This window comes from Pipra filicauda, unplaced genomic scaffold (genome assembly GCF_003945595.2).
Source record: "Pipra filicauda isolate LSUMZ 115617 unplaced genomic scaffold, ASM394559v2 scaffold25_size4600443_pilon, whole genome shotgun sequence".
Lineage (NCBI taxonomy): Eukaryota > Metazoa > Chordata > Aves > Passeriformes > Pipridae > Pipra > Pipra filicauda.
Genome location: NW_024104376.1, coordinates 512,434 through 536,455, shown reverse-complemented (window position 1 = coordinate 536,455; position 24,022 = coordinate 512,434). Strand labels below are relative to the sequence as shown.

At 37.2% G+C, this 24,022-nt stretch overlaps 1 protein-coding gene across 1 annotated transcript in view; it reads right to left on the bottom strand.

Annotated features, from left to right (window-relative positions):
• The window catches only part of COL14A1 (collagen type XIV alpha 1 chain), a 117,526-nt gene that overhangs the window by 9,738 nt on the left and 83,766 nt on the right, over positions 1–24,022 (bottom strand). Inside the window, exons 34-45 of the mRNA XM_039382184.1 lie at positions 22,882–23,040; positions 18,927–19,004; positions 18,570–18,656; positions 13,771–13,824; positions 13,274–13,369; positions 11,995–12,048; positions 11,503–11,556; positions 5,223–5,276; positions 4,266–4,337; positions 1,748–1,783; positions 1,255–1,321; positions 564–752 (exon numbers count right to left, since the gene is read on the bottom strand). Coding sequence (XP_039238118.1) covers positions 564–752; positions 1,255–1,321; positions 1,748–1,783; positions 4,266–4,337; positions 5,223–5,276; positions 11,503–11,556; positions 11,995–12,048; positions 13,274–13,369; positions 13,771–13,824; positions 18,570–18,656; positions 18,927–19,004; positions 22,882–23,040 — 1,000 coding nt within the window. The remainder of the gene's footprint in view (positions 1–563; positions 753–1,254; positions 1,322–1,747; positions 1,784–4,265; positions 4,338–5,222; positions 5,277–11,502; positions 11,557–11,994; positions 12,049–13,273; positions 13,370–13,770; positions 13,825–18,569; positions 18,657–18,926; positions 19,005–22,881; positions 23,041–24,022) is intronic.

Here is a 24,022-nt window from a genome sequence, read left to right as displayed (position 1 = left end):
AACGGGATCTAGCCTACACATAAGAATACAGAAGAGAATTCTTGTAAATGTTAAGCGTATTACTTCTCTCTGACCTCACCATTTCCACAAACTAAGAATTTTTTTCTTTTCCTTATCAACCTTGCTCCATTCAGACAATTGTGAGACAGAAATTTCTAGACTGACACATTTCACGTTATCAGAAAAGCTCAATCTTTCCCCAACATGCACCTGTCAGTTTTGCATTTGACGTTCTTCAGCAGCTCCTCTGCTGATATATTTAGAGATTCAGCTCACTTCAGAGTCCTACTAAGCATGATGTGATGGGATGTGCACAGTTAGGTCCCACCAATCTTCAGCAGTTTAAACATTAAACCTCTATTTGATCCTGCAAAAATCACACTCAGCAAAGCCTGCATGACCTTCATGACAGAGATTCTACAGAGCTTTCATTATGGTCTGTGTTAAACTCACCAACCAACTGGTGAGAAAACTGTTGCTTTGATTTAGATAGGAGACAAAAGCCATCAGAATGTATCAGGAAAAGGAGGCATAACTTTGTATGTGTGAAGTATGAAACCTACCTCTTTCTCCTGGTCTTCCAGGTTGACCAGGGCTTCCTGGAAACCCTTGCATGCCCGGTGATCCTTGTTCACCCTGTGGCCCTGGAGCTCCTGGCCGACCTGGCTCACCAGGAGGTCCTGCAATGGTTCGTGTTGAGACAGACTGGCTTGGAATCTGGTTCAGAATTGAGTTATATCTTGCCATATGACCTGTCAGGAAAAAAATATCATAATTTTCAAGTTGCAGTGGAAAATCTGGTTCAGCAAAGTTTGAACAGAGCATTGGCAAGTTCTCAAGGCTGTGGTCTGTCATACTTTGATATTATGTGCATGAAGTTGTGTGCTTGTTGGTGAGAGAAATAGTGGTTTAGGAAGTACACAGAAAGTGGAAAAACTATTGTGTGGAATTTTATTTCTTTACTTTGGTAAGGGTTTGGGGGTTTTTTGTATTTTATGTCTATAAAAATTTAAAATTGTTACAGCAGAAGCTTCTGTATACTATAATAGATTGGAGACAATTCTGGCTTTTCTTAGATGGCTGATGCTAATCAGCTCTACTTGGCTATAAATCCAGTTGAACATAAATCCTGACTGTCTAGCCTAAAACAAACAGATCCCCTTAGATACTTTGAAAAGCATCGTATTTGTAAGTAATGGTGGCAGGAAAAATCCATTCTGGAGATAGAAGCATATGAACTATGGATATACTTGCCCTGGATGAGCTGTTCACACACTTGACGAGCAACAGCACGAACCATTGCTTGGGACTGAAGATCGCCCTGGATAACAACAGCAGCGGTGTCATAAAACAGTCTGTTGCATCAGTTCTGTGTTGAAAGTGCTTAGAGCAATGAAAGACATTTATCATTGCTGAGAGATATATCCTCACAGATGAGGAAAAAAAGCCAAAGAAATTTCGGGATTTTGCTGGTTCCCATTACTGTTTCAGCCAGTAAGCCAAGGTCTGAGAAGATAACCCTAATGAGAGATTTGGAGACATGCTTGATGCCTCATATTTCTCGCCTTCAAAATATGAATGTAGCTATATGTAAGACCAAGTCTGGAAAAGAAGGAAAGTTTTCTTGACTGCAGAGAGAGAACTATTGTGCCTGTAAACACAGAGAAACATAAATTGTTGGAAACAGCTTTCATAAGACAGAAGGCAGACAGGAAAAAAAGCATGGCTAATGTGAATATGGACTTACCCGCTCACCCCTTTCACCTTTAGCTCCAGGAGGACCCTATGAAAAGATTCAATACCAAAAATTAACTCCCATTTTGTTCTGCTCAAAATTTTCAACACCTAAAACATTGTCTCCCTTGCAGATTCACAGTAAAGGGAGGGAAAAAAAACAATAAACAAGGTTTCACTGTTATGTGACATTGACAAATACACTTCCATTTCAGTACTCAACAAAATGTTCACCTCTGGCAACTACAATTACTTTCTCATGTGTTTGTCACACACTGAATTCACTTGTTTAAAATGGCAGCAAGGGCAGGCATGCATTTCACATGGCTGAAATTGGTCTAATTATGACAAAATAGCAGTCTGAAATTTGTGACATTTACTGCACTGAGACTCTTCATCCACTATGAACAGAGTCAGCAAAGGGGTTAAACTGCACAGAAAATTAAGTATGAGAATGTGGTAGTTTGGTCTAGGCCTTCCTTGGTGACCAGTTTGTAGCCAAGGAAGAGCCCAGATTTACTCATATTCCCTACGGTTTTTACGTAAGCCAGACTATAAGAAGAAAGGAGGAAAGGCCTTCGCCCTCTTTCCTTCCGGCGGCTTGGAGGTGCAGGTTCCCTGCTGTTGAGTCTGTCGTGTTGGGGAGCGAGGCCTGGTAAGGCCTTGCCGACCTTGGGAGACGGAGGTTGCCGGCGATCGTTCCGGAGCGACTCTCCGTTGTCCCAGGGAGAGTAGTGAGCTATTTCTTTGCTAACTCTTTTAGTTGCTAAATATTGGGCTACTAATCGGAATATATACATATTTTATTTTGGTTTTGTTCCTTTTCCCTTCCCCCTTCCCTTTCCCTTGTGAAATTGTACATAACTGTAATATGTGTAAATATATTTATATTATGTATATATATATTGCTTTAGCTGTCTCTCTCTCATTTCGGTTTTCTTGGTTGTTTTTTCCGTCTTCTCCCTGAGGTTTGGAGGGGGGGGACTTCTTGTGGTAAGGTTTGGAGACTTGGCAGGGAGCCAGCTTCAAACCATATCAGACATTAAAGATAATATAATACTGTAATGATGGTAAGGACTATTACGGATTGGAACAAGTTGACTAGGGCAGTTATAACTTCACCAATGGCAGTTTTTTGGGGTAGCAAGGAAAGGTCTACCTGAATAGGTAAGCAGCTCACTGATATATGGTTAAAGCACAGCTTAATTCTATCCTGGGAAAGAAGAAACTCATACAAAGACTGCAAGATTATTTCTGAGATCTCTTTTTTATTACTTTACCCTTTGAGAAAGACAAGTTATTAAAACTCAGTAATTTTTCACCCATCTAGCTGTTTTTTCTGAACACAGTAGAGCTCTTACATGACTCACAGGAATATCTACACTCTAGGAAATTTGGTTCAATATCTGGAACATGTATTTGGACAGGAACCGAATAGCCAACATGTTATATATTGATAGTAATAAACTCCATAGCTCATCAAATCTCCTTAGTGGATTTCATGATATCACGAAGAAACTATGCAGAACTGGGCATTAGATTATTTTCTTTGCTTATATATTATACATTATCAGTCAATTTAATTTCATTTCCGCTTAACCAAATAAAAATGCTTGCATTGGCCTAAATCTCCAAACCAAATTGGATCTTGAAAAAAAACTTCTAGTCTACAAATAGAGTCAGAAATACACACTGCCCCATTCTGATGTCTTTAAAAATTAAATAGAACATTTACTGTCATATATGGAAAAAAACTGAGCAGGTTTTCTAATTAACCAAGTTGTCAAATGTTTAAATATGAATACACAATATTACCTGAACTGTTACAGAGAAAAAAGAGGTCCACTATAAATATTGTCTTTTATACAATTTACACACTCATTTCATAGTTGTATTCCTTTCTTCCAGTCAAACTGTTTTGTTCTGGGTTGTTTTGATAATAATAAAAAATAATATTTGAAAGACAAACTTAATATTGGAGGTTCCTAATACTAATTTCAGTTATAGAGAATGTAATTTTCCACTCAAAGAAACTGACAGTCAAATTTATAATAATAATCTAAAAAAAGCCCTGGTCATTAGTCATTTGTTCTGATGTGAACATAGAGTAACCACAAAAGCCAGATTTTTTTTTCATGCAATATTTTCACAGTTTGAAAATCAGAATAATATTTTGGAAATATTCAGGTTAATAAATGGCATACTTGAATTTCCCAAGAGTTGCTAGAAGTGTAAATGAAAGAAAGGAGAAAGTAATTACACAAAGACTACAAATTCACATAGTTATGTTTTTAAGTTCTGTGTTTTGACTCTATAATCCCTATATTCCAAACACTGTATGTAAGATCAACAAATAAATTTAGTTACAAAGAATGAACAAAGAAAGATCAATATGATGTTTCATTTAGCCACTAACTGCAAACAGATCACGAGCTATAAATATTGAGGAGTTCTGTCAAACAGTGAAGCCAATATCAGAAACCAACTAATACACAACAGAAGATAAAGAAATATTAATTAATTTTACTCACAGGAGCTCCAACATCACCTTGTGGCCCCTGGCTTCCAGTAATACCTGGAACACCTGGAGCACCAGGTATGCCCTGCATGGAAAAAGAGAAAGAAAACAGTGGTGATGACAGTCAACATCCGTGAATCTCGATGAGCAAAAGTCCACAAAGCAGCCAGTACACAATCAGTTCTGTCAGTCAAAGACTGGAGATGCCAAGAGAGAGGACTGAGAAGTACATGCTGCAGGAAAAAGAGCACCAAAAGCATAGCTCTGGGAAAAGCACTTGAGAAAAATAATGTGGGTTGTTTTCTGGAACAGGAAGGAATTGCTGAACCACTAAATCCTGTGATGTTAATACTGTGTTGAAGGGGCATGACTTGGAATGTTCTTTGTAAAATCCACAGGATGGTTTGGAGAATACTCAGCTTCATGTAACATTTTACACTTATCCAGAAGGCATTAACTTTGCCTAGCTGCCCAGCAGCTGAGAAGGCTGACACTGATTCTGAAGGCAACATACATCTTACTTTGAAGGATGAACTTGGACTCTGCTGTCTTCCTTGATTACTCTGTGAGAGTACCTGCGCTCACCTCCAGACTCCAGACCAAGCAAAACGTGGCATTTCCCTTCAACTAACAGTCCTAATTGGAATTTTTTACAAAAAGAAAGTCTTGTTCGAAATGTTAAGAACATTCATTTCCTCTATATAGTGCAGCTACTTGCCTAAGAACAAGCTATCAATCTATTGACAGAATAACCCTCTCTCCTTCCCATGGGAGACATTTTTTCTGGAGCTAAGTAAGAGTGGAAAGAAATGACACTGGACAAGCAGCTATCTGCCAACTCCGTGCGTCATGAGAAAATTAACTTCCCTTGGCCTTGGTCTATCCACTGTAGCCTAGATAACAGTGTGACCTATAATCCCCCCAAATCCTGCTGACTTTTACAGTAACAAATTCCATAGGCAATACTCACCATTGGGCCAGGAGGTCCTTGTGGGCCTGTGGGTCCATCTTTGCCAGGAAGGCCCTATAAAAGAGAAATAAAGGCAATTTTATCAGCTTCTTATATGTACTTCATGAATCTGTTCTGTTTCATCTAGATGATATTATTTACTTTTTGTTCTTCAGTTTTGTTTTGCTTTGTTGGTTTGGTTTTTGTTTGGGGAGGTTTTTGTTGGTTTTGTTTGGTTTTTTAATTAATAACTGTTGGTAGTGGTTTCTTAGAAAAAAAATTCCCTTATTTGCCCTGGGGAGGGTTTATTTCTGAAAAGGAACCATAGTGTCACCAATATTATTAAAAAAAAAAAATCTAGCTAGTCTCACAATACTTTTGAAATAAGAAGTAATGCAAAGTTCTTCATATTGGCCATTTTCACCTCTGAGTGAATTTCACTTTGAATGCTTCTGTAGCAAGATAAATGAGAGGGTTTGCTGTCAAACCTCCCTACCACAAGGTCACGTTTCTACATCTGTTCTCACTGGTTGCAACTATTCACAGTCCCACTGATGAAGTGCTGAAAGATGGCAACTGAGAGTCGATCTCTCTGCCCAGCAATACTGTACATATGTACTAACTATCACTGAGGTCCTGATTCAGGAAGCACCGGGAATGCTCATGTGGTTTACATTATGAACATGCCTCAGAGCTTCCAGAAATGGGAGCCAAAAACTAAAGATAACTTGGAAACTGGAAAGCAAGCAAATCACAAAAAAAAAAAAAAAAAAAAAAAAAAAAAAAAAAAAAAAAAAAAAAAAAAAAAAAAAAAAAAAAAAATAAAATAAAAGGACTGACCAGATGTACAGGAAAATACACTATTAATAAAGTATTCTTGCAAATTAACCAATATGCACACTTTGTATCCCTACACTATAAAGCATGCGTTTCTGACCAGCCTGGTGATAAAGCATTCTTTAATTACTACAGCCCCTACAAAGGAAAAATATGGTCTTGTTTCTGGTTCAAGACCACTTTGAAAGGTAGTTTAAGCTGGAAAGTGTTTGGTTTATTGCTGAAAGGTTTGAAAGTGTTTACGCTGACGCATACAGTAAAGAACATTCCAAGCCTCAGTATCTCAGAGAGCTTTTTTGGTTTGTATTTTTTCTGAATCTTTATTTCTGACACAGTTTTAGTAATGACTCCAGCATGAACTAATAGTGTTATGCTTTTCATAATTCAGAAACTATTATTCATATCTGCAATCATATGGCATAAAAAACTGCCTGGGGAATATTATCTGCCATGTACCTGGAAAGGTTTTTTAAAATTCCACCAGAAGGGTGTTTTGATGATAAAATAAGCCACATAGTCAACTCACATTATGTCATCTATGCATCCTTAGAGTTGATAAGGAAATACTTTCCTGTTTCACAGTGTAGCCAGATGGTTCCTGAAGCTGCAAGGACCAAAGCAGCTCCCATATCACAGTAAGAACTAAAGCAACTGTAACAGCTAAGCGCCACTGAAGTAAAGATAGTAGTAGTATCTTTATCATAGTAGTTTTAAGAGATACACAGAAAAAGGTTGCAAGCCTAGCTCAAATATGTTTGCAAAGGAAAGTGTGTTCATACTCCAAAACTGGTATTCCTAGAGCTAACAGAGAATGGTATAAGGAAACAACTTTGAAATGCATTAAAAATGATAAAATAGGGTTTCTAATATTCTCTGGAAGAAACATTTAGTTGTGAACAATGTTTTGAAAAATTCAATGATAGCTATTCACATTTTTACAATAACATGGAAGTCCCTAAAGGTAATGCAAGTTAGACTTCTCTTTGTAACAGTAAAACCTTCAGGAAGACTGATACCTGCATATTTACAAGCATGTTTGACTTTTTAAAGCAAATATGTAAAATCCGCATTTATTTTTGACCAGTTCTAAAGCAGGATGAAAACTGGCTGGACTCTTTCAAGGGTGCAATTTAACTATGAGTAGGGAAATATAGAGCTTTCCACTGACTTCCAGGATCTAGAGTGGATTCCCACAAACTTCTAAAGCAAAACAGTGCTGTAGGTCCCTCCCTTCTCCCATCCCAGTCAAAGAGTAGAATTAACAGTATGATCAAATTACATTTTCTTGGAATATATTTCACAATTTCTATATTCTGAGCGGTGTTTTTACTGTTGGCTGCTCAAGAATCACCTCCTGTCCATTCTCCTAAGGTTTATTTCTCTTGGCATTGTGTCTGTATTGCCCCCAGAAGATCACCTCCTACTGTATTTGCTAGATGTGAAAACTGCTATATGTAAATGAAGTCAAAGTGAAGCCTGATTCAAGAAAGAGTACGGCAATACCTATTCTCTCATGCAAGTAAAAGACTAAAGATACTTGTTTGTGCTGCCAGCAGGGTTTGAAGATGATGTTACTCAGACCATCTGATGGCCAGAATGGATCTGACACTCATTCTGAACTTGTGAGTAGTGCACAGAGATTAGTACGTACCAGGAAATTGGCAGGAGGACTGGGAATGTATTTCTTCTGGCTCTTTCTCTCATTATTTTTGGTGTGTGTAATGTAGAAGAAAATAGAGCACTGTGGGAATTCACAAAGATGTATTCTGAGCACTGAAGCCTTAAAGATATTATCTAATTTCCCATTTATTGAATTCTCCTCCTTGCTTAACCATCTCTATTCTAATGGGAATGACTAGAGGAATTACATAGCACAACAGCACTTTCTCTCTGTCACATCCAGGACAGAAATGACTCCGTACAGAGCCACTGAATCTCCCCCATGTAGCTGCATGTCCAAGAGCAGGATGGTACAGATTTTGATGTGTGACCTAGGATGTAGATCCTAGAATCAAGATGTATATTATCTTGGAAAGTTAGCTCAAATCAACACATACTTTGCTAATGGTATGAAAAAAAAATTATGGAGAAAGAGTGTAGCTCAGACAGAATTTTTATAAGGGATTTTATTCGCTGAAATACAAATGGCATCGTGTGTAAAATCTCAGGTCTGCTGACACCATTATAAACTCCTGAGCTTTCAGTAGCCTGGAATTTGTTTGGGGGACTTGTGGAGAGGTGATTTTTCCAGTAGGACTAGATAGTGGCAAAAACTTAACTGAAGCTACTGAGCCCAGGATTGAAAGAGTTTCCTGTAGGGCCTTTAAAAAAACCTTGCAGCCTGGGACCCATGACTGCCTGACCCAGAAAAAGCAGAATGTGTCACATGTGCAATTCAAGCTCTATCTTTCAACGTGAAATGCTTGGGAGTGTTCAGGGAGAAACACGATCTGTTCTTTTTAGTAAAACCTCTCTATACTGGTAGCTACAAATATGGGGCAGCAAGAGAGGACACCAAAGAACCACAGCTCCAGCCATAAAATAAAAATAAATAATTTTCTATTTTATAAAATCTTTTATGACATTCTTTTATAAGTGGAAGCAGATAAGAGGGGAGGGGACTGTTCCTTGTGTGGAGGCTGAGATGTAGATTTAAACCAGTTACCAGATAGGTATAAAACATTATCATGTATATTCAGAATGTTTCCTTTATTATCAGAAAATGCAGGTTTTTTACTCTGAGTCAGGTTTCACACAGTACTTTTATTACATTCCACTTTTTTTCACAGAGTGGGTATGTCATTATGAGAGTGTTCTTTGTATGAATTCACAAAACTGACAGGGAAGATGTTCTATTTCTGGATGAGGTACTAAAATGCAAGATAAAGCAAATAAACCAGGGACTAAAAAGCAGAAGTCCAGAAATACAAAAAGAATTTTTACAGACTAAGTGTTGAATTACAAAATTAAGAAGGGAACAAACAAACCCTTTTCTCAACTGATTTCAAAAATAAAACCAGAAAGTATGAACACTAGAAATCAAAATCAAAAAAGGAAGGAAAAAGAACTGTAAAAGTGAAGTGATTCCAACTACCAGTAACTGGAAGAAAAAAAAAAATCTTCATTCCAGGACTTCATGAATCCAATACCACATTATACCCAGTTCAGCAAAGTTCTCAGAGATCTCCCAATAAATACCAGTCCCATGCATATCTCCCATTAAAATCACTGTGATTTAGCCATCTGTTTAAGGACTTTACAGCACTGGTATCACTATAATTAAAATATTTAAATGATCAATAAATACTAAAGAGGAAGTGATAACTAAGCTAAGAATAACATAGAAGAGCTCAGTTCTAGTAGTGTAATAGTTGCAAAACAGCTTGGCACCTTGGCTAACAGGAGGAAGCCCAACAAAAGAAACATTATATGAAAAGGCAATTTACTTCTCAGGAATTTTCCAGTTCCCCTTTGCTGCTGCAGTTATGCCCTTCAAAACTGTGCCTCTCTCAAGTGCTGGGTCTTCAAAGAGATTGCGGTGAAATAATTGGTTTGAATCTTCACCCATTAAAAGCAATTTTATGTTGTCATAACTTCACAGGAATAAAATGAGTTACAACACCATAAAATTAGTATAATATAATTATTTGTTGCCATAGAAATAATTACTGCAGGACAACATTGCATTAGGGTCACACAGAGACAATAACAGACCTCATTTTATGAGCTCTAGGCTGTTCATCCAGCTCCTGTGATTAACAGCAGAAGAAAGGCAACACACATGAACAAAGCATTACTACCATATCTATAAAGAACAGCAATTTATTTAATTGCCCTACCTTTTTATAGACAACACTGGGGTATTCTACAGAATAAGCACCACATGACCTTCCCAGGATGTATCAAAAGCCTTTGTTGCATTAGCCTTCCTCAGCTTTTCTCTGGAATACCATCTCTCTGCAACAACATGCTGACTTCCACATGTAGGAAAACTAGACCACTTCCGAACTGCTGACTGACATCAAGGCCTGTCTGAGGGCATCCACTGCTACATACAAAGTCAGCTACAGAATAATATAAAAACAAGTTTCCTTGAACTGCAAACCCCTCGATGTCCCTCATGATCAGGAAGGTAGAGCAAGGAGGCACACACCACTCACATGTACAGCATTTACCACCAGGTCGCCTCAACTTGTCCATGACCAAGATCAGACAGAACATGGCAAAAATCCAAATGTTCATCAAGCTCCAGGTCTTTATTAACCTGGAGATGAACAGGTGACACCAAGCTTGGGGAATTTAGGGGGAAGTATGCCAATACAGCCAAAAAGAAAACATTAAAAACATGCAAAAGAAGAAGACATCACAGTATTATAAATTAGAAAAAAATAATATATATACCTTCATATTTCACCACAACTTAATTGAAAATTAGAAAGCTATTCATCCAATTATTCTTCTGATGATAACGTGTAAATCTTTATCTTAAGAAATTTTTTTTTCTTGATTTTTAGAGAAAAAAGCATATCTATGTATCATCCAAATTCAACAGTAACTTCAGTGGATTTACTTCTAGACAAAGATGCCAATGTTTAAATTCATAATAGTGAGTTCAAATACACATTTTGCTACAGGGATGGGGTTTTTTATAACAAGGTCTAAAAGTAATGCCAGAAAATCAAAGAAGGTCCAGATTTCTCTGAAGTTCAAGTTACATTAACGTACCCCAAAAAAGGATCATGAATATGTAAATCTTGTTCAAATGAAACTGAAAAGTCATATTTAATAATGAACTTCTGCTGTAGACAGAAACCTAGTACTATGCTAACAAAAATTTTCCAGTGCCTGACTAATAATGAAACAAGAGTCTCTTCCAGGAGACAAGGAGGAGGACTTAAATATTTAACTGCACAAATGAATATGATTTTTTTTTTATTGCTTCCTAGGCAGATTGTAAGTATCTTCAGTTGCTTTACAAGAAGCTGAATAAGGTTGAGTAAATTTTGGTATTATTCTTCACCTTCCCCTTTCCCTCCTGTCAACAGTTTCTACAGGTATTGTTCTAAATTCTAATATTGAATTTCCTTGTTGTTTTCTCTGTTACTCATTAATTAGCTAGAAAACTAACTTACATCATTGCATTGAATTGCATACTAATTATGTACCATTTAACAACCACCTAATTTTAAACATATAAGCAAAGAGACTAATTAGCAGTGCTGAACACAAGAGACATCTACTTCTATCAAATGCATTAAGCACAGCCATTGTGGATGGTTCCTGTCACTAGTCTAGTATTTCTCAACCCTCATCCAGCAGATGGAAGAATATCCACCCTGCCTCTGACTGCTGTGCTGACTGGCAGAGATGATAAAGGTGACATAAATTATGATATATCAACCACACTGGGAAACATACCCATTATAGAATGGAAATAAAACACGTAAAACATGTAAAACCTTACCCTTTGACCTTGAGTTCCATCTCTTCCAGGTGAACCTGATGCTCCTGGGACACCCTAAGCATGATCAAGGGAAAGCAAGCTGAGTTCAAATTAACAGAATCCAACTAAATCATTTTCCAGTGAAAATGTATGACATGCTTTTGGATAAATGGAACTAGGTTCAATAATGGGTGGGGCCATAAAAGATTCAGTAAAGAAGGTATTTCTGTGAAATGAGATGGGTAAACAGACATTGTTAAAATGCACAGGCTTTGAGCCTATAGAGACCTGATTTCAGTGTTAAACAAGAAAATAACCAGTTCCTCAGGCCCCAGATGAACTGGTCACTGCACACCACCATACCCTGTATTCCTTCACTTTCTAAAGCTCTGTTCAATTCACTCCAACACCACATTTCTCAGCAGTTTGGAATACATGCCCTAAACTCACAGTGATGTCAATTCAACATTCAAGCTTAGTAAGAGACAGGTTAGACAATAACTTAGGGAATACCTGCAGGCCAGGAAAACCAAGATCTCCCTTCTCTCCCTTTTCACCTGGTGGCCCCTGCAAATTAAGAATCACACATAGTAAACCAAATATATGGTTACTTTTCTATTTTTAATAGTTCCTTTCATTTTCTTGTGAAAGAAATAACAAAGCAACCAATAAAAAAAAGACTATTTTTCCTACTGAAAGCAAACATACAGACTTTTGTTTACAAAACTGCAAATGAAGAATTTAAAAATACAGAAAATAAAATTCATTTTAAAAGAATTCAGAATTAACCTGACAAAATGATAACCATTATGTTCAAAAAAAAAAAAAGGTAGCTATTTTCTCTTCAAAGGAATCTGTTTCACTTCAGGCCTCAGAAGTATTTCCTACAATGACAAAACCAAGGGTTTTCTATGGAAAATAGACGTTTCTACATTACATATGCATGACAAAAGAATATATGTTGCTACATAATAAAGTAACTTCAATGAAATTTTATATAGAAACAATTTCTCTAAGAAATAAATATTCTTATAATTAAAGTATTCTGTATTATTCTCTGATGACAGCATCATCAAGAATATACAGTTTTGGTAAATCATTATATTGTACAGCAGTACCATACAGACTGGATAAAAAGAAGAAAGTGGATTACAATGCAGTAAATTTGAAAAAAAATCTTGCAGAAAAAGATCTGTAACTACTACATTTCAAGGCTTGTGTGTACCCATCTACTGAGAAGTATATGAAACAAGATAAGTGCTACCAATGTTTCTACATCATGAAATTCTGCAACTTATTTCACAACAACATTTCAAACTCCAGGCCTAATCACCTCCTCTGATGACAGATTTTGCAATGAAATGAACATTATTACTTAATTTTGGCAGAGAATATGGTGCTCTTGCTTGGGTATACCTGTCAAGTTAGAACTGATCTGCAATGAGCAATATCCCAACCAGAAAAAGATAATATATTACCACTTTGGTTTGGTGTCATGTTACGACCCCCACTGCAATTTTTTTTCACTTGTCTTCAGGCTTGGATGCTAATACCCAGGTCATACTGAACCTGTGATCAAATACTTTCAGCTGACCAAAAGTTCAGATCAAATAAAAAACCAGAATTGTTGGCATTGAACCCACATTCACTACAGGTCAAACCCACATCTGTGATTTCACCTCAAATGCTGAAATTCAGATTCTGATCACAACACTAAAAGCTATTTCAGTCTAGTCTATTTGCTGTTTTAAACATCACAGGAAAGAAGCCTATTGATTTTTTTAAGTCTCACTGGAGGCCCTTGAATAGAAAGTCCACTGGGTCCTTGTGGTCCTGGAGGTCCTTGTGGTCCAGGAACACCAATTTCACCTCGAGGTCCATCTGGTCCCTAAAGTAGCACAGGACATAAGTTAAACTCTTATCATATGGACAAAGGCAGCTTCTGTTTGAAGAATTAAATACCAATAGACTCAAAAATATCTGAAATATGAGTTAATATGTGATTGAGCAGTTAGGGTTCAATTTAAAACTGCCTGGGTCCTTTACAAATACTAAAAAAAATGATTATTTATGTGGTGAAAGCAGAATTCTAAATTTTATATTTTATCAAGGAACAAACAGGACAGGCAATTGTTATGAAAAGAGCCAGACCAAACGCCAATGGCATTTCACTTTGTTTTTTCCTCAACAACACCAGAGACAATCTGGAATTAATTTCAAGGCTTACATGCAGCAAAGATAAAGCAAGAACCTGTACATCTATCAAATGTAGAGTGCTGTACAAAGTACCTTTGGACCTGGATCACCGCGATGACCTTTGGCACCTCTGACACCTGGACCACCCTGTGAAGCAAAAGCACAGCAGTCACTGAAAACCAAAACTCTCAAAAACGAAATCCAGAGAAGCCCAAACAGGTTTTTTCCTGTTCCTAAATCAGCAGTCAAGAATCAATAAATATCCTGTCACTATCCCTCCACTGGGGTAATTAAACTGAGAACATACTTGAGTATGGCCATGCACGGGAACAGATTTAAACACAGATGTGACTGCTTTCTAGAGCCAAGAATGCACACCACGTAAGCATCAAAAGAACACTGAAAGCTACAATACGGATGGAAATGTGGTCATGGGTTCCCTTCCAGTTGCTGAAACCTCCTGCACATATGTCTGTTCTCAGTAAAATTGTATTGTCAAAGGCTGAGTTTCCAGGAAGGCCAAGAGCATTCTGGCTTATATCAGAAACAGTGTGGCCAGCAGGACCAGGGCAGCAATTATCCCCCTGTATTTGGCACGGGTGAGGCTGCACCTCACATCCTGGGCTCAGTTCTGGGTCCCTCACTACAAGGACATTGAGGGGCTGAAGTAGGTCCAGAAGAGGGCAATGGAGCTGGTGAAGGGTCTGGAGCACAAGTCTTGAGAGGAGCAGCTGAGAGAGCTGGGTTTGTTTAGCCTGGAGAAAAGGAAGTTCAGGGGGAACCTTGTCACTCTCTGCCTGAAAGGAGGTTGTAGCCAGGTAACAAGTGACAGAGCAAGAGGAAATGACCTCAAGTTGCACCAGGGGAGGCATAGATTAGATATTAGGAAAAATTTCTTCATGGAGAGGGTTGTGAAGAATTGGAACAGATTGTCCAGGGAAGTGCTGGAGTCACCATCCCCGGGGGTATTTAAAAGATATGTAGATGTGGAACTTAGGGAAATGGTTTACTGGTGGACTTGGCAGTGCTGGACTCATACATCTTAAAGGTCTTTTCCAACCTAAACAGTTCTATAATTCTTTGATTCTAATGACTCGAGAATACTTTTCAGCAAGGACAACTCTAGAATCTACTAGATCTACCATGGTTTAATTCAGAGCTACTCTTAGGTAAAATGCTCTTTTGGTCATTTTTCTCTTTTTTTGCTTTTTTCAGTAATGCTTACATCTGTTCACAATTTATTAACCAACTGTTGCCTTTTTTATTAGTATCATCTGAGACACTGGAGTAGCATATATCTATGGATGGCTGCCATGAACGTGTTTTGCAAAAATATGCTGCATGTGCTTTCTGTTCTAGGACAGCATAAATTTTTTTTCATTTTTTTTCATATCAATTTCCCTCTTCTCCCACCTGAGCATACTGCTTAACCTATTGGAATATAAGCTTTACAGGTATTCTGCCCTTCTTTGTACTCAAAAAGGATCTTGTACAACTACACACCATAACTGAATAGCATTCTATAGAGGCTACAATAAGTACTTACAAAAATAACAGCAGTTAAATTAAAGACACAAAAACATGTAGTATCTATGAGACTTTAAAAAGGAATGCAAACAACAGAAATGTTTGGAAATGTTAGAGCACTCTTGCTCTTCAATAAAGGTATCATGGCATGGTCTTCATATGTGTCATCACAGAGCAGTTTTCCACTGCCCCTCTCAGCTTCCTCAGTCTTATTGCCTCCATCCCACAAGTCTGTGGCCACAACCCATTCCACCATAGCCAGCTCCAACCCTTAAAATCTGATCCCATTCTTCCACAGAACCATATCTCAATTGCCAGTTCCAAAATTCCAGATACTTGTATTACTACATTCCAGCCCAGTAGCTCCCTCTGTCCTTTCTCCTCCCTCTGCCTTTCTCTTGAGATTACTCTCTCTGAGATTAAAAATTCCTCAGAACAATAACTGCAACTTTTTAACATAAACAAAACCACAGAGTTTTCTCACATTTTGTTCTCAGAAAGAGACTGCATTTTTACTAAGAATATATACATAAAACCAGCCTGATGCTGAGACATTAAACCATACACTTTGAGACCCATGCTGAAGTTGATACATTTAGCCATGTGCTGAACCCAGCAGCCTTTGCTTGGTAAAAGTACAAGTTCCAGAAAAGCATTTATTTCAGATGAAAATATCAGAATAGCCCCCCTCAGTTTTCTCATAAACTTGTATTGGTGGTTATTTCCCAGCACTACTAAGCTTGTGTGACTAATTTCAAATTTTTCATTTCTTCTGCCATTTCTTCTTCTAGCCAAAAATTCCTGTTATGCCTTTTCCCTTATTTTGAATAACTTTTTAATAACCAGTGCTTTCCCCCAGAAACAGCCTTAATCAACTGTTATCAAGACACCTCCTTATTCCTCTTTAATAGTCAAAACCTGTGAAGCACTGAATGCTGTTTCTTGCAATTAAACTTCTGCAATCCTCCAATATTTTTGTTTATTTCACCTTCAGTTCTGCAGCACTCCTTATAAATGCAGGCATTGATTTTGTGTGATATCTTATTTTTACTTTGTGTCAGGAATTTCAGGCAGCAGGATCAAATTCTGGCAAAGATGAAGCCATAAAAACAGTATCCCATCATGAAAATTGCCAGATAATATTAACTCTAAACAATACTTTGTCTTACCCAAAATGACCCATTTACTAAAAGCCTAGAAAATCTTTCCAGAGTTACTATCCCAAACAAATGGAAGCCTTTTCTTTGGAGTCTCTTTAGCCTAATGTCTAAAACTGGCTACATGGTAGAATCCTGATCTCTTAAACAGAAAAATCCTTGGCTTAGAGAAAAGTCACATGACATTTTAACAACTTGGAGCACTATTGACCAGACATAGCACATGTGACTTTCTGACTTTTGGTTGGCACAGAGATGAACACTGACTTTATTCCTTTGCTCTGTTTTTTCTTAGGCCTTGTACTTCTTTTTTTTTTTTTTTCCAGAGCTATGCCATCTAACTGTCTGGCAAAAAAGCATCACTTCAAACACACTGAGTTCCAAAATCACACACTGCCTACCTTGGCAGTGATTTTTCTGCTTGACTTTAAGCCTCCTCTTGCATGGCACTATGCTATTCAAAACATTGTTAATCCTAAATGTAATATATAGAAGTACATTATTTTACTGCTGAGTTAAGCCTTAGCAATTCCTGATTCATATATCTTTTGAACTATAGTAATACACATCCTTCCAGTCAAATAATTTTCAAACAGTTTTCACTTTACTGTGAAATGTGGTCAAACTACTCAATTTCAGTGGCATTTTTATGTGAATTATCTGTCTTTGTCAAAGAACACAAATTGGATGCTAAGATACAAAAATTAAAATTTTAATCCCTACTTGATTTATAACCTATATTTAAATAGGGGAACCGAACAATTTCTCCTTGTTCAAGACACATCTCTTCAGTGAATTTTCTCCTGAATTCCTTTCCAGGTTTTTGTACCAGAGGTTGAAGAACCGTTCTTGCAGAAAGACTAACCTCTGAGTTGTTAGTAGGATTAATGCCTGCTAGGATCAACAACATGAATGTCTTATGTGCAAGTTAATTTTGTTGTTAAACATGTATTTCATGTAATCAGTGTACTTTAACATTTTCAGAAGCATTTTCCTTTACATTCTTCACTGGCTCTTTTGTTTCAAAACATGATCTTGGAAGACACAGGACTCAGTATGAGCAGAGAAACACGCAGCTTAAACTTTTCATAGGAGAGCCTCATCTCAAACTAACTTAGCAGGCAGCCCTAAGATGCCAATCAAAGTTAACAACCTAGTTGTAAAAAAAGAAACCACGTGATCATTCTATCCCAGTTAAGATTCTTGTTAAATCAAACCAATAACAGGCCACTGTAAACAGAGGCTGCAACTTTTCTAAATTGATAAAAATCAAGCTTGGAATGTGAGATTGAGTTCTCAAAATTTAGTGACCTGTATCTCTATGTCTTATACACTGAGTTTCCACAAGTTTCCAAGAAAGGAGATTTATTCCATATTTCAAAGATCCTACACTGAGATGGAAGGAAAGTGAAATAACTGGCTTCTAGAAGAGACTATCTAGTTCCACTGGTTATGCAAGGAACTTAGAGATACACTTAACATTTACACAGTAAAAACTTAATGAGTGCTATTAAAAGAACATCAGAAAGTAAAAGTTGTGCCAGTGTGCATTTCATCATTCACTGGCAAGCTGGAAAAAACTTTAATTCAGCTTTCACCAAAGCAGATCATTTCATCCTCTCTTCCCTTCAGGGCTTTTGGGTACCTCTCCGTCTCTCGGAGGTCTCAGAAGAACCTACACTTACAGTTGTGCTTTCCAATCAATACTGTACTTACCTAGGGCTTTTAACACAGAAAAGTCTTCTTTCATCACATACCATACAAGTGGCATTGTCATACCCCATATCTTTAATTCATAAGATACTGTAAACTGAGCATTTCAAAAGGTAAACTCCAAACTACATTTAATACACATATATTATAGTAGACAGACAGAAGGTGAATAAAATTTAGAAAACAAATGGCACTAATTATGACGTATCTACTAATGCTACAGACAGGTAACAGGGGGCAAGGTCCGAAGAATACCACAGCTGCTTCAGGTCTTGATTAAACCATTAAAAATTTGACTGACTGACTATGTAGAAGGTTTTTTACAGCCTAATACTTGGCATCTTCGCTATAAATTGAATATAATTCTATCTCTTCACAAACACTTAAAACCCTAATTTAACCTTATTAGTTTTACATGGGCAATACATGTTTTGGAATAAAGGTGGCCAGGGGACTATTTAGTACAGTTCACTAAAAACCTGAATAAAACCTTACCGGTGGTCCAGGAGGTCCAAGAGGACCCTTATTGGCTTCTGAACAGGAACAAGCATGAGGAAGGGCAGGGCAGTTTTCCTCATCTCTCTAAGGAAAAATTAAGATAGGAGAAGAATGATGTCAAAAACTTTAGAAGTTAGGGATTTTATGAATCTAAGACAAAGTACTGTGTGGATGCCTCAAAAGCACCTACTTGCTTTAGAAACATATATGTCCTTGATTTTCAATAGGACACATAATCCAAGCAGACTTGGACTTGTTTTGAAAACACTTAACCATCCATTTCAATTAAAACATTTACTCAATAAAGGGGAAAGTAAAAGGTAAATTCTACAGTTATTGGAAGAGATTTCTTACCAAGCCAGGAAGCTCACAGCATTTGTCTCGATTGGCCCATGAGGTAGCACAAACAATGTCAAACATCTGTAACTGCAGCTGTTTCAAAACAAGGGTGATGTACAAAATGACTGTTAGGTGTAAGAGCAGTGCAGAATGAAGCTATCAGCAAGCAAAGCCATCTTTATTTAAAGCACTCAGATTAGACATAAGAGAGACTATTGACTTTGAGCAGCAAGCCACAAATACGTCACTTAAATGGCAAATCCACTGCTTTTACCAAATGTGTATTCCAAGCAAGTCATCTGAACTATCAGATACTACATGAATTGAGCAAGCTGTTCAAGGTTAAATGCTGCACTTGTTGGATTATCCCCCACTCCTTGATTAAATTTCTGATTTTGCACAATGTTGCCTCCCCGTACTTTTTATATAGCAAAGGAGGCATCAAGAGTCAGGCGAAAGAGAGCTCAGCTTCTCAAAACTGAGTAATTCCTCTTAACCCACTGGTCAGCTGATCAGATTTTATCTGCGACAAGGTCTCCTATAGCCTATTACTTACACTGGAGCTGAGCCACAGATAATATTTATAGTTTTCTCCAGTTTAATTTTACTTTAGAATATGCCCTCTCCTGTCCTTATTATCCCCAGGCAACAATAGTTTAATGATGGTGAAAAGTGACAACATTGGACAGAAAATTCCCATCGCAGGTCTGGGAACATGGTTTGGACAAGAATTTAATCTACAAGAACACACACATTTGCTAAAAATAGTGGCTGTTAGATACTCAGAAACAATATACTAAATAGGGCTCAATGGTAAGACCAATTGTCTCCTTTACAGCCTTGACTCAATAAAGTGGTCTAGAGAGATGAAGCTTCTGTTACTATTTCTATTCTTTTTCCATGCCTTGTTTATGTGCATATTGAATACAGAGGAGAATGGAACAGAACATCCAATTAAATTAACCCCACATGTTAAAAAATTCGAGGAGCTGCTAGAGATAGAACTCTGTTTGGTTTTGCTCCCATTATTATTTTCAGTGGCATTATTTTAAGACCAGAAGAGAGGAATGAATTTAAAGATTTCTTAAAACCGTATTACTTTCAAATCTGTTTAAATGAACTACATATGTGCACCTTTGGTTTTGTCTCATTCTTTTTCTTATATAGGTCAATTACTGTATTTTGAATAAAGGCATACTTTCACATAAATAGACATTTTCTTCACCTTACAGCGGATTAGCTGGTTTGTAGATGCATATTCACACGAGCTGGGTCCATGCTAAACACCTCAGACAGCTGAAGTGCAGCATGAAGGCAGCTTTTGGACCCTTGGTTTGGGTCCACAGAGATCCACTCTGAGTCCAGCAAGTCTGTGTCCCTGCCTATGTCAAATGCAAGCTGGCCTCATGTGGAGCCACTTAAGATGCCTCCCTCTTTGCTATACATCTCTAAGCTACCCATTCCAGGATTCCTTAGCTTGTGAACATGCATGAAGACACTGTTCAGGGACTCAGAATGACCCTGGGCATTTGCATGATACTGCACTTAAGCAAATAAGACATCCCAGAAAGGGGTGCAGCAACACGTGAGCTGGTTGTGCAGAAAGCAGCTTGGGTTCAGAAGTGAAGTCGTATTGCCATTTTTCCCCACAACCCAGTCCATCTCAAGCTATTCTGTTATCCTGAACAATGGAAGGCTGACAGTACTAGCTAAATTTATACAGTCCTACATAGGCGTGTATATGCATTCATTTTCTCTGGACTAGACAATCTAGAGATCCGTAGAGATAAAATATGTTGTTGTAAATTAAAGAGCAAACAGGCAATTTCTGAATTGCCGTATTCACTAACCAAATGTTGAATGACACAGTATTCTTATTTTAAAATATTATGTGGGTTGCTCTGACTCAAGCTAAATAACAAAACAAAGCTTTCTTTGCTAGTGTTAAACATTTATTTATAATTCTCTGTATTCATAGTGATTTTGCTTTCTAAATATCCAGCCCTCCAAGCAGAATCAGTAAAATGAGATGGAAAAGTCTACCTATCATCATCTAACAAAGCTACAGCTCTGCAAAGATTTTTCAACAGCAGACTGCACTAGGCATTACTTTTTTAACTTTTCATTAAATCTCACTGAAGGAGTAAAAAACATTACTTGCTGCATGTCACAGTCAGGTTTCATTGCTCTGGCTAGATGGAATGTCTAATCCAGAGAAGCTTCACTATTCAGGAATGTTAAAAGGGTTAGGCACCTTTAGTCTAATGCCCTTTCTGTCTTATCTATCTCTATTTCTGCATGTTCATTTTACTGTTGCACACCATATGCATAATTGGGAAAAAAACTCTAGTACAATTACATTCCCTCAAAATTGAAATGTTTGGCAAAATTCAGGTGATTGCACTATATTCATTTAATTAAAAAATACTCTAAAAACATTCCAACAATGCTAAACATATGAATACAGGTAGAACAAAACATCCACAATTTTATTCCAAAATAACTGTCTGCTTGTTTTTATTTTATGTAATAAGTATCTCTAAAACTAAGAAGTTTACTTGTTGTGAGAAGAATCTCCATCCTGTCTCCTACTAGAGTCCTTTGATGTCCTTCAATATTTGGACTAGGAAACCAACTCATTTGTGCCTTAAAAGTGACCATTCACACAAGTCCTACTCAACATGAATAAACTGTGCAGAATGGAGACTTTAAAGAATGGTATTTGGGTGCTTTCTTGATTTGCTTGTAATTTGGTATATGTGGTAATACCCAAAGAGAGCTGAACACTACTATAAAGAATTTTCATCCTCAGCTACATATTTTTAGTCTTACATGAGTTTTACAGTTCATTTGAACAAAATCAAATTTTTCAGTGAGTGGGCAGTCTGACTTTTCTTTTATAGATTCTTAGGTTCTAACAAAAGACACCATTTCTTTCCACTTCTTTACAAAGCCTTCTCTAATTCCAAGATTTCCTAAGTCTGCCCTTTTCTGTTTCTATTGGAATGTGACTACAAGGGTTTCTCTATGTAATTGTCTTTACAGGCTTCACATAATTATTATCCGTAAGTTTGAAGGTTAAAAGCACTTTTTTTTTTGTACAGAAATATATTCTGAAGGCTTATTTTTTACTAAACAAGAGTATTTTCATATATTAACAAGTAAATACATTTTTGAAACCTCATTCCTATTCAAATCAAGCCTTGAGTTCAAGGTTCATATTCTCTGCTAACCTCATTCTAGGGTCAAGAAAGTTCAAAGAAAATTAGCGAACAGTATCACACAATGAAAAAGTCAAAAACCCCAAACAAATCTTCTTTAAGACATCTGAAACAAAATGGAAAGACTCTCATTGGTTTGTCATGCAAACAGAATAATCAATTACTGCTTCTAGGAGAACAATTTCAGAGGAATGAAAGAGTACTTAAATTTTGGGGGGAGATCTTTCACATTTAAATTTTTTTATATTATATAAGAGCTAGATATGCTAAGATGAGAGCTTTTGCTTTTGGGGACTGTCTGTGCCAAACCAGTTCAATTATTTAATTGAACAGACACTGAGCTAGGGGACAAACAGAGAGTAAGAGGGGATAAGAGACATGGGGAACAGTTATCACTCAAAACAAAGCTTAAATTATTCCAGGCAAAGGAGTTATATATTGTATTACTCTACGTAATGAAATCTGAAACACAAGTCATATCTAAACATATCAACTGTGTTTACATATGTGTTTGAGAACAACATTTGAACAATGATGATCCCGTGATTTCATTTCTTAAAATAATCAAAAACGGATTTTGCCCAAAGTGACAACTATTGCAGACTTCTGCAGAATTTCTGAAATGCAGAAACTTTACTATTTAAAATTTGAGTTCACTTGTCTTCAAATTAAAACTAACTGCAAAGATCCCAAACAGTATTCTTTAGGATATTTTAAATGTTTTAAAGAATTGTTATTGTTCTACTCACTGGTGCAGAGTTGTCTCTCGGTCCTCTGGATCTCACCATTCTCCCCAGCACTTCTATGCCATCAGAACTAATATTCCCTGCTGCATTAATGGTCTTCTCACTCACTTGTTTGCAGTCAATAATTATCTTGGCTGTAGTCTTGCTGATAACAACATGCAGCTAAGCAAAAGAAAAGATGCTTTAACATACAAAGGAGCACGTGGGATATATGTGTTCTCTCCTGGGAAAAGGGGGCACTTCTTGAAATGAGATCCTAACTCCATGTTTGCTAATGAAACTCATACAATCATCCATAGCAAATAACCTAGATGACCTCTAGAGGCCCCTTCCAACCTGAATTAGTCTTTGATTTTAATCTGTTTAAGGAATTTAGTTAATTTCTACTTATGGAATACCTGCATAAAAATTGTCAATTTACGGAATTTATTCAGTAAGAAAATAATTTATCCCCAACAAAAGATCTACACAATGTTCATATACAACTCAGATCCCACAGAACTCTTGATTTATGTGGTCAGTAATAATTCCTGGACTTTGTGTGATCCTGCTGTCAAGCACTGGATTTCACCAAGACATCCTTTATAGTCAACCACTTGCATAAACCAAAAATGAACAGTAAAATTTAGTTTGTAAATTTTACCACGCAGCAAAAGCTGTCTTAGTGAAGTTTTTTCGCTGAAAAAATCAAATCACACCAAATGCAGTACAGAAAGAAGAACACAGTGACCAAGTACCTTCCTTCTGCCTTGATCACACTCGGTGGTCCCTTCTGCTGAGCAAAGCCACTCCCAGCAGAGAGTCCTGTCATGAGCAATCTCTCAGTTAAGCAAAGGAAAGAACAATTTGAGGATGGGGTTAGGGTAGGAGGAGACCAGATGAACTGCTGGTAGAAATGTAGCACCTTCCCTATAACAGTACACTATGAGTAGATCGGAGCCCAAGGATCGAATGCCACGAAGGAGTCCTGCTTTGCTCCAGGCTCAGCTGTAACTAAATAACTGAAAAGTTACTATAAATCTGCCTTGCTTGCGCCTTTCAAACGTGTTTGCAAAAATCATCATTCAAACATCAGAAAAATGCTTAAGAGGAGAATTTCCTAGAGCCTCATATATTCCTCCAAACCACAAATTAAAAGTCAGAG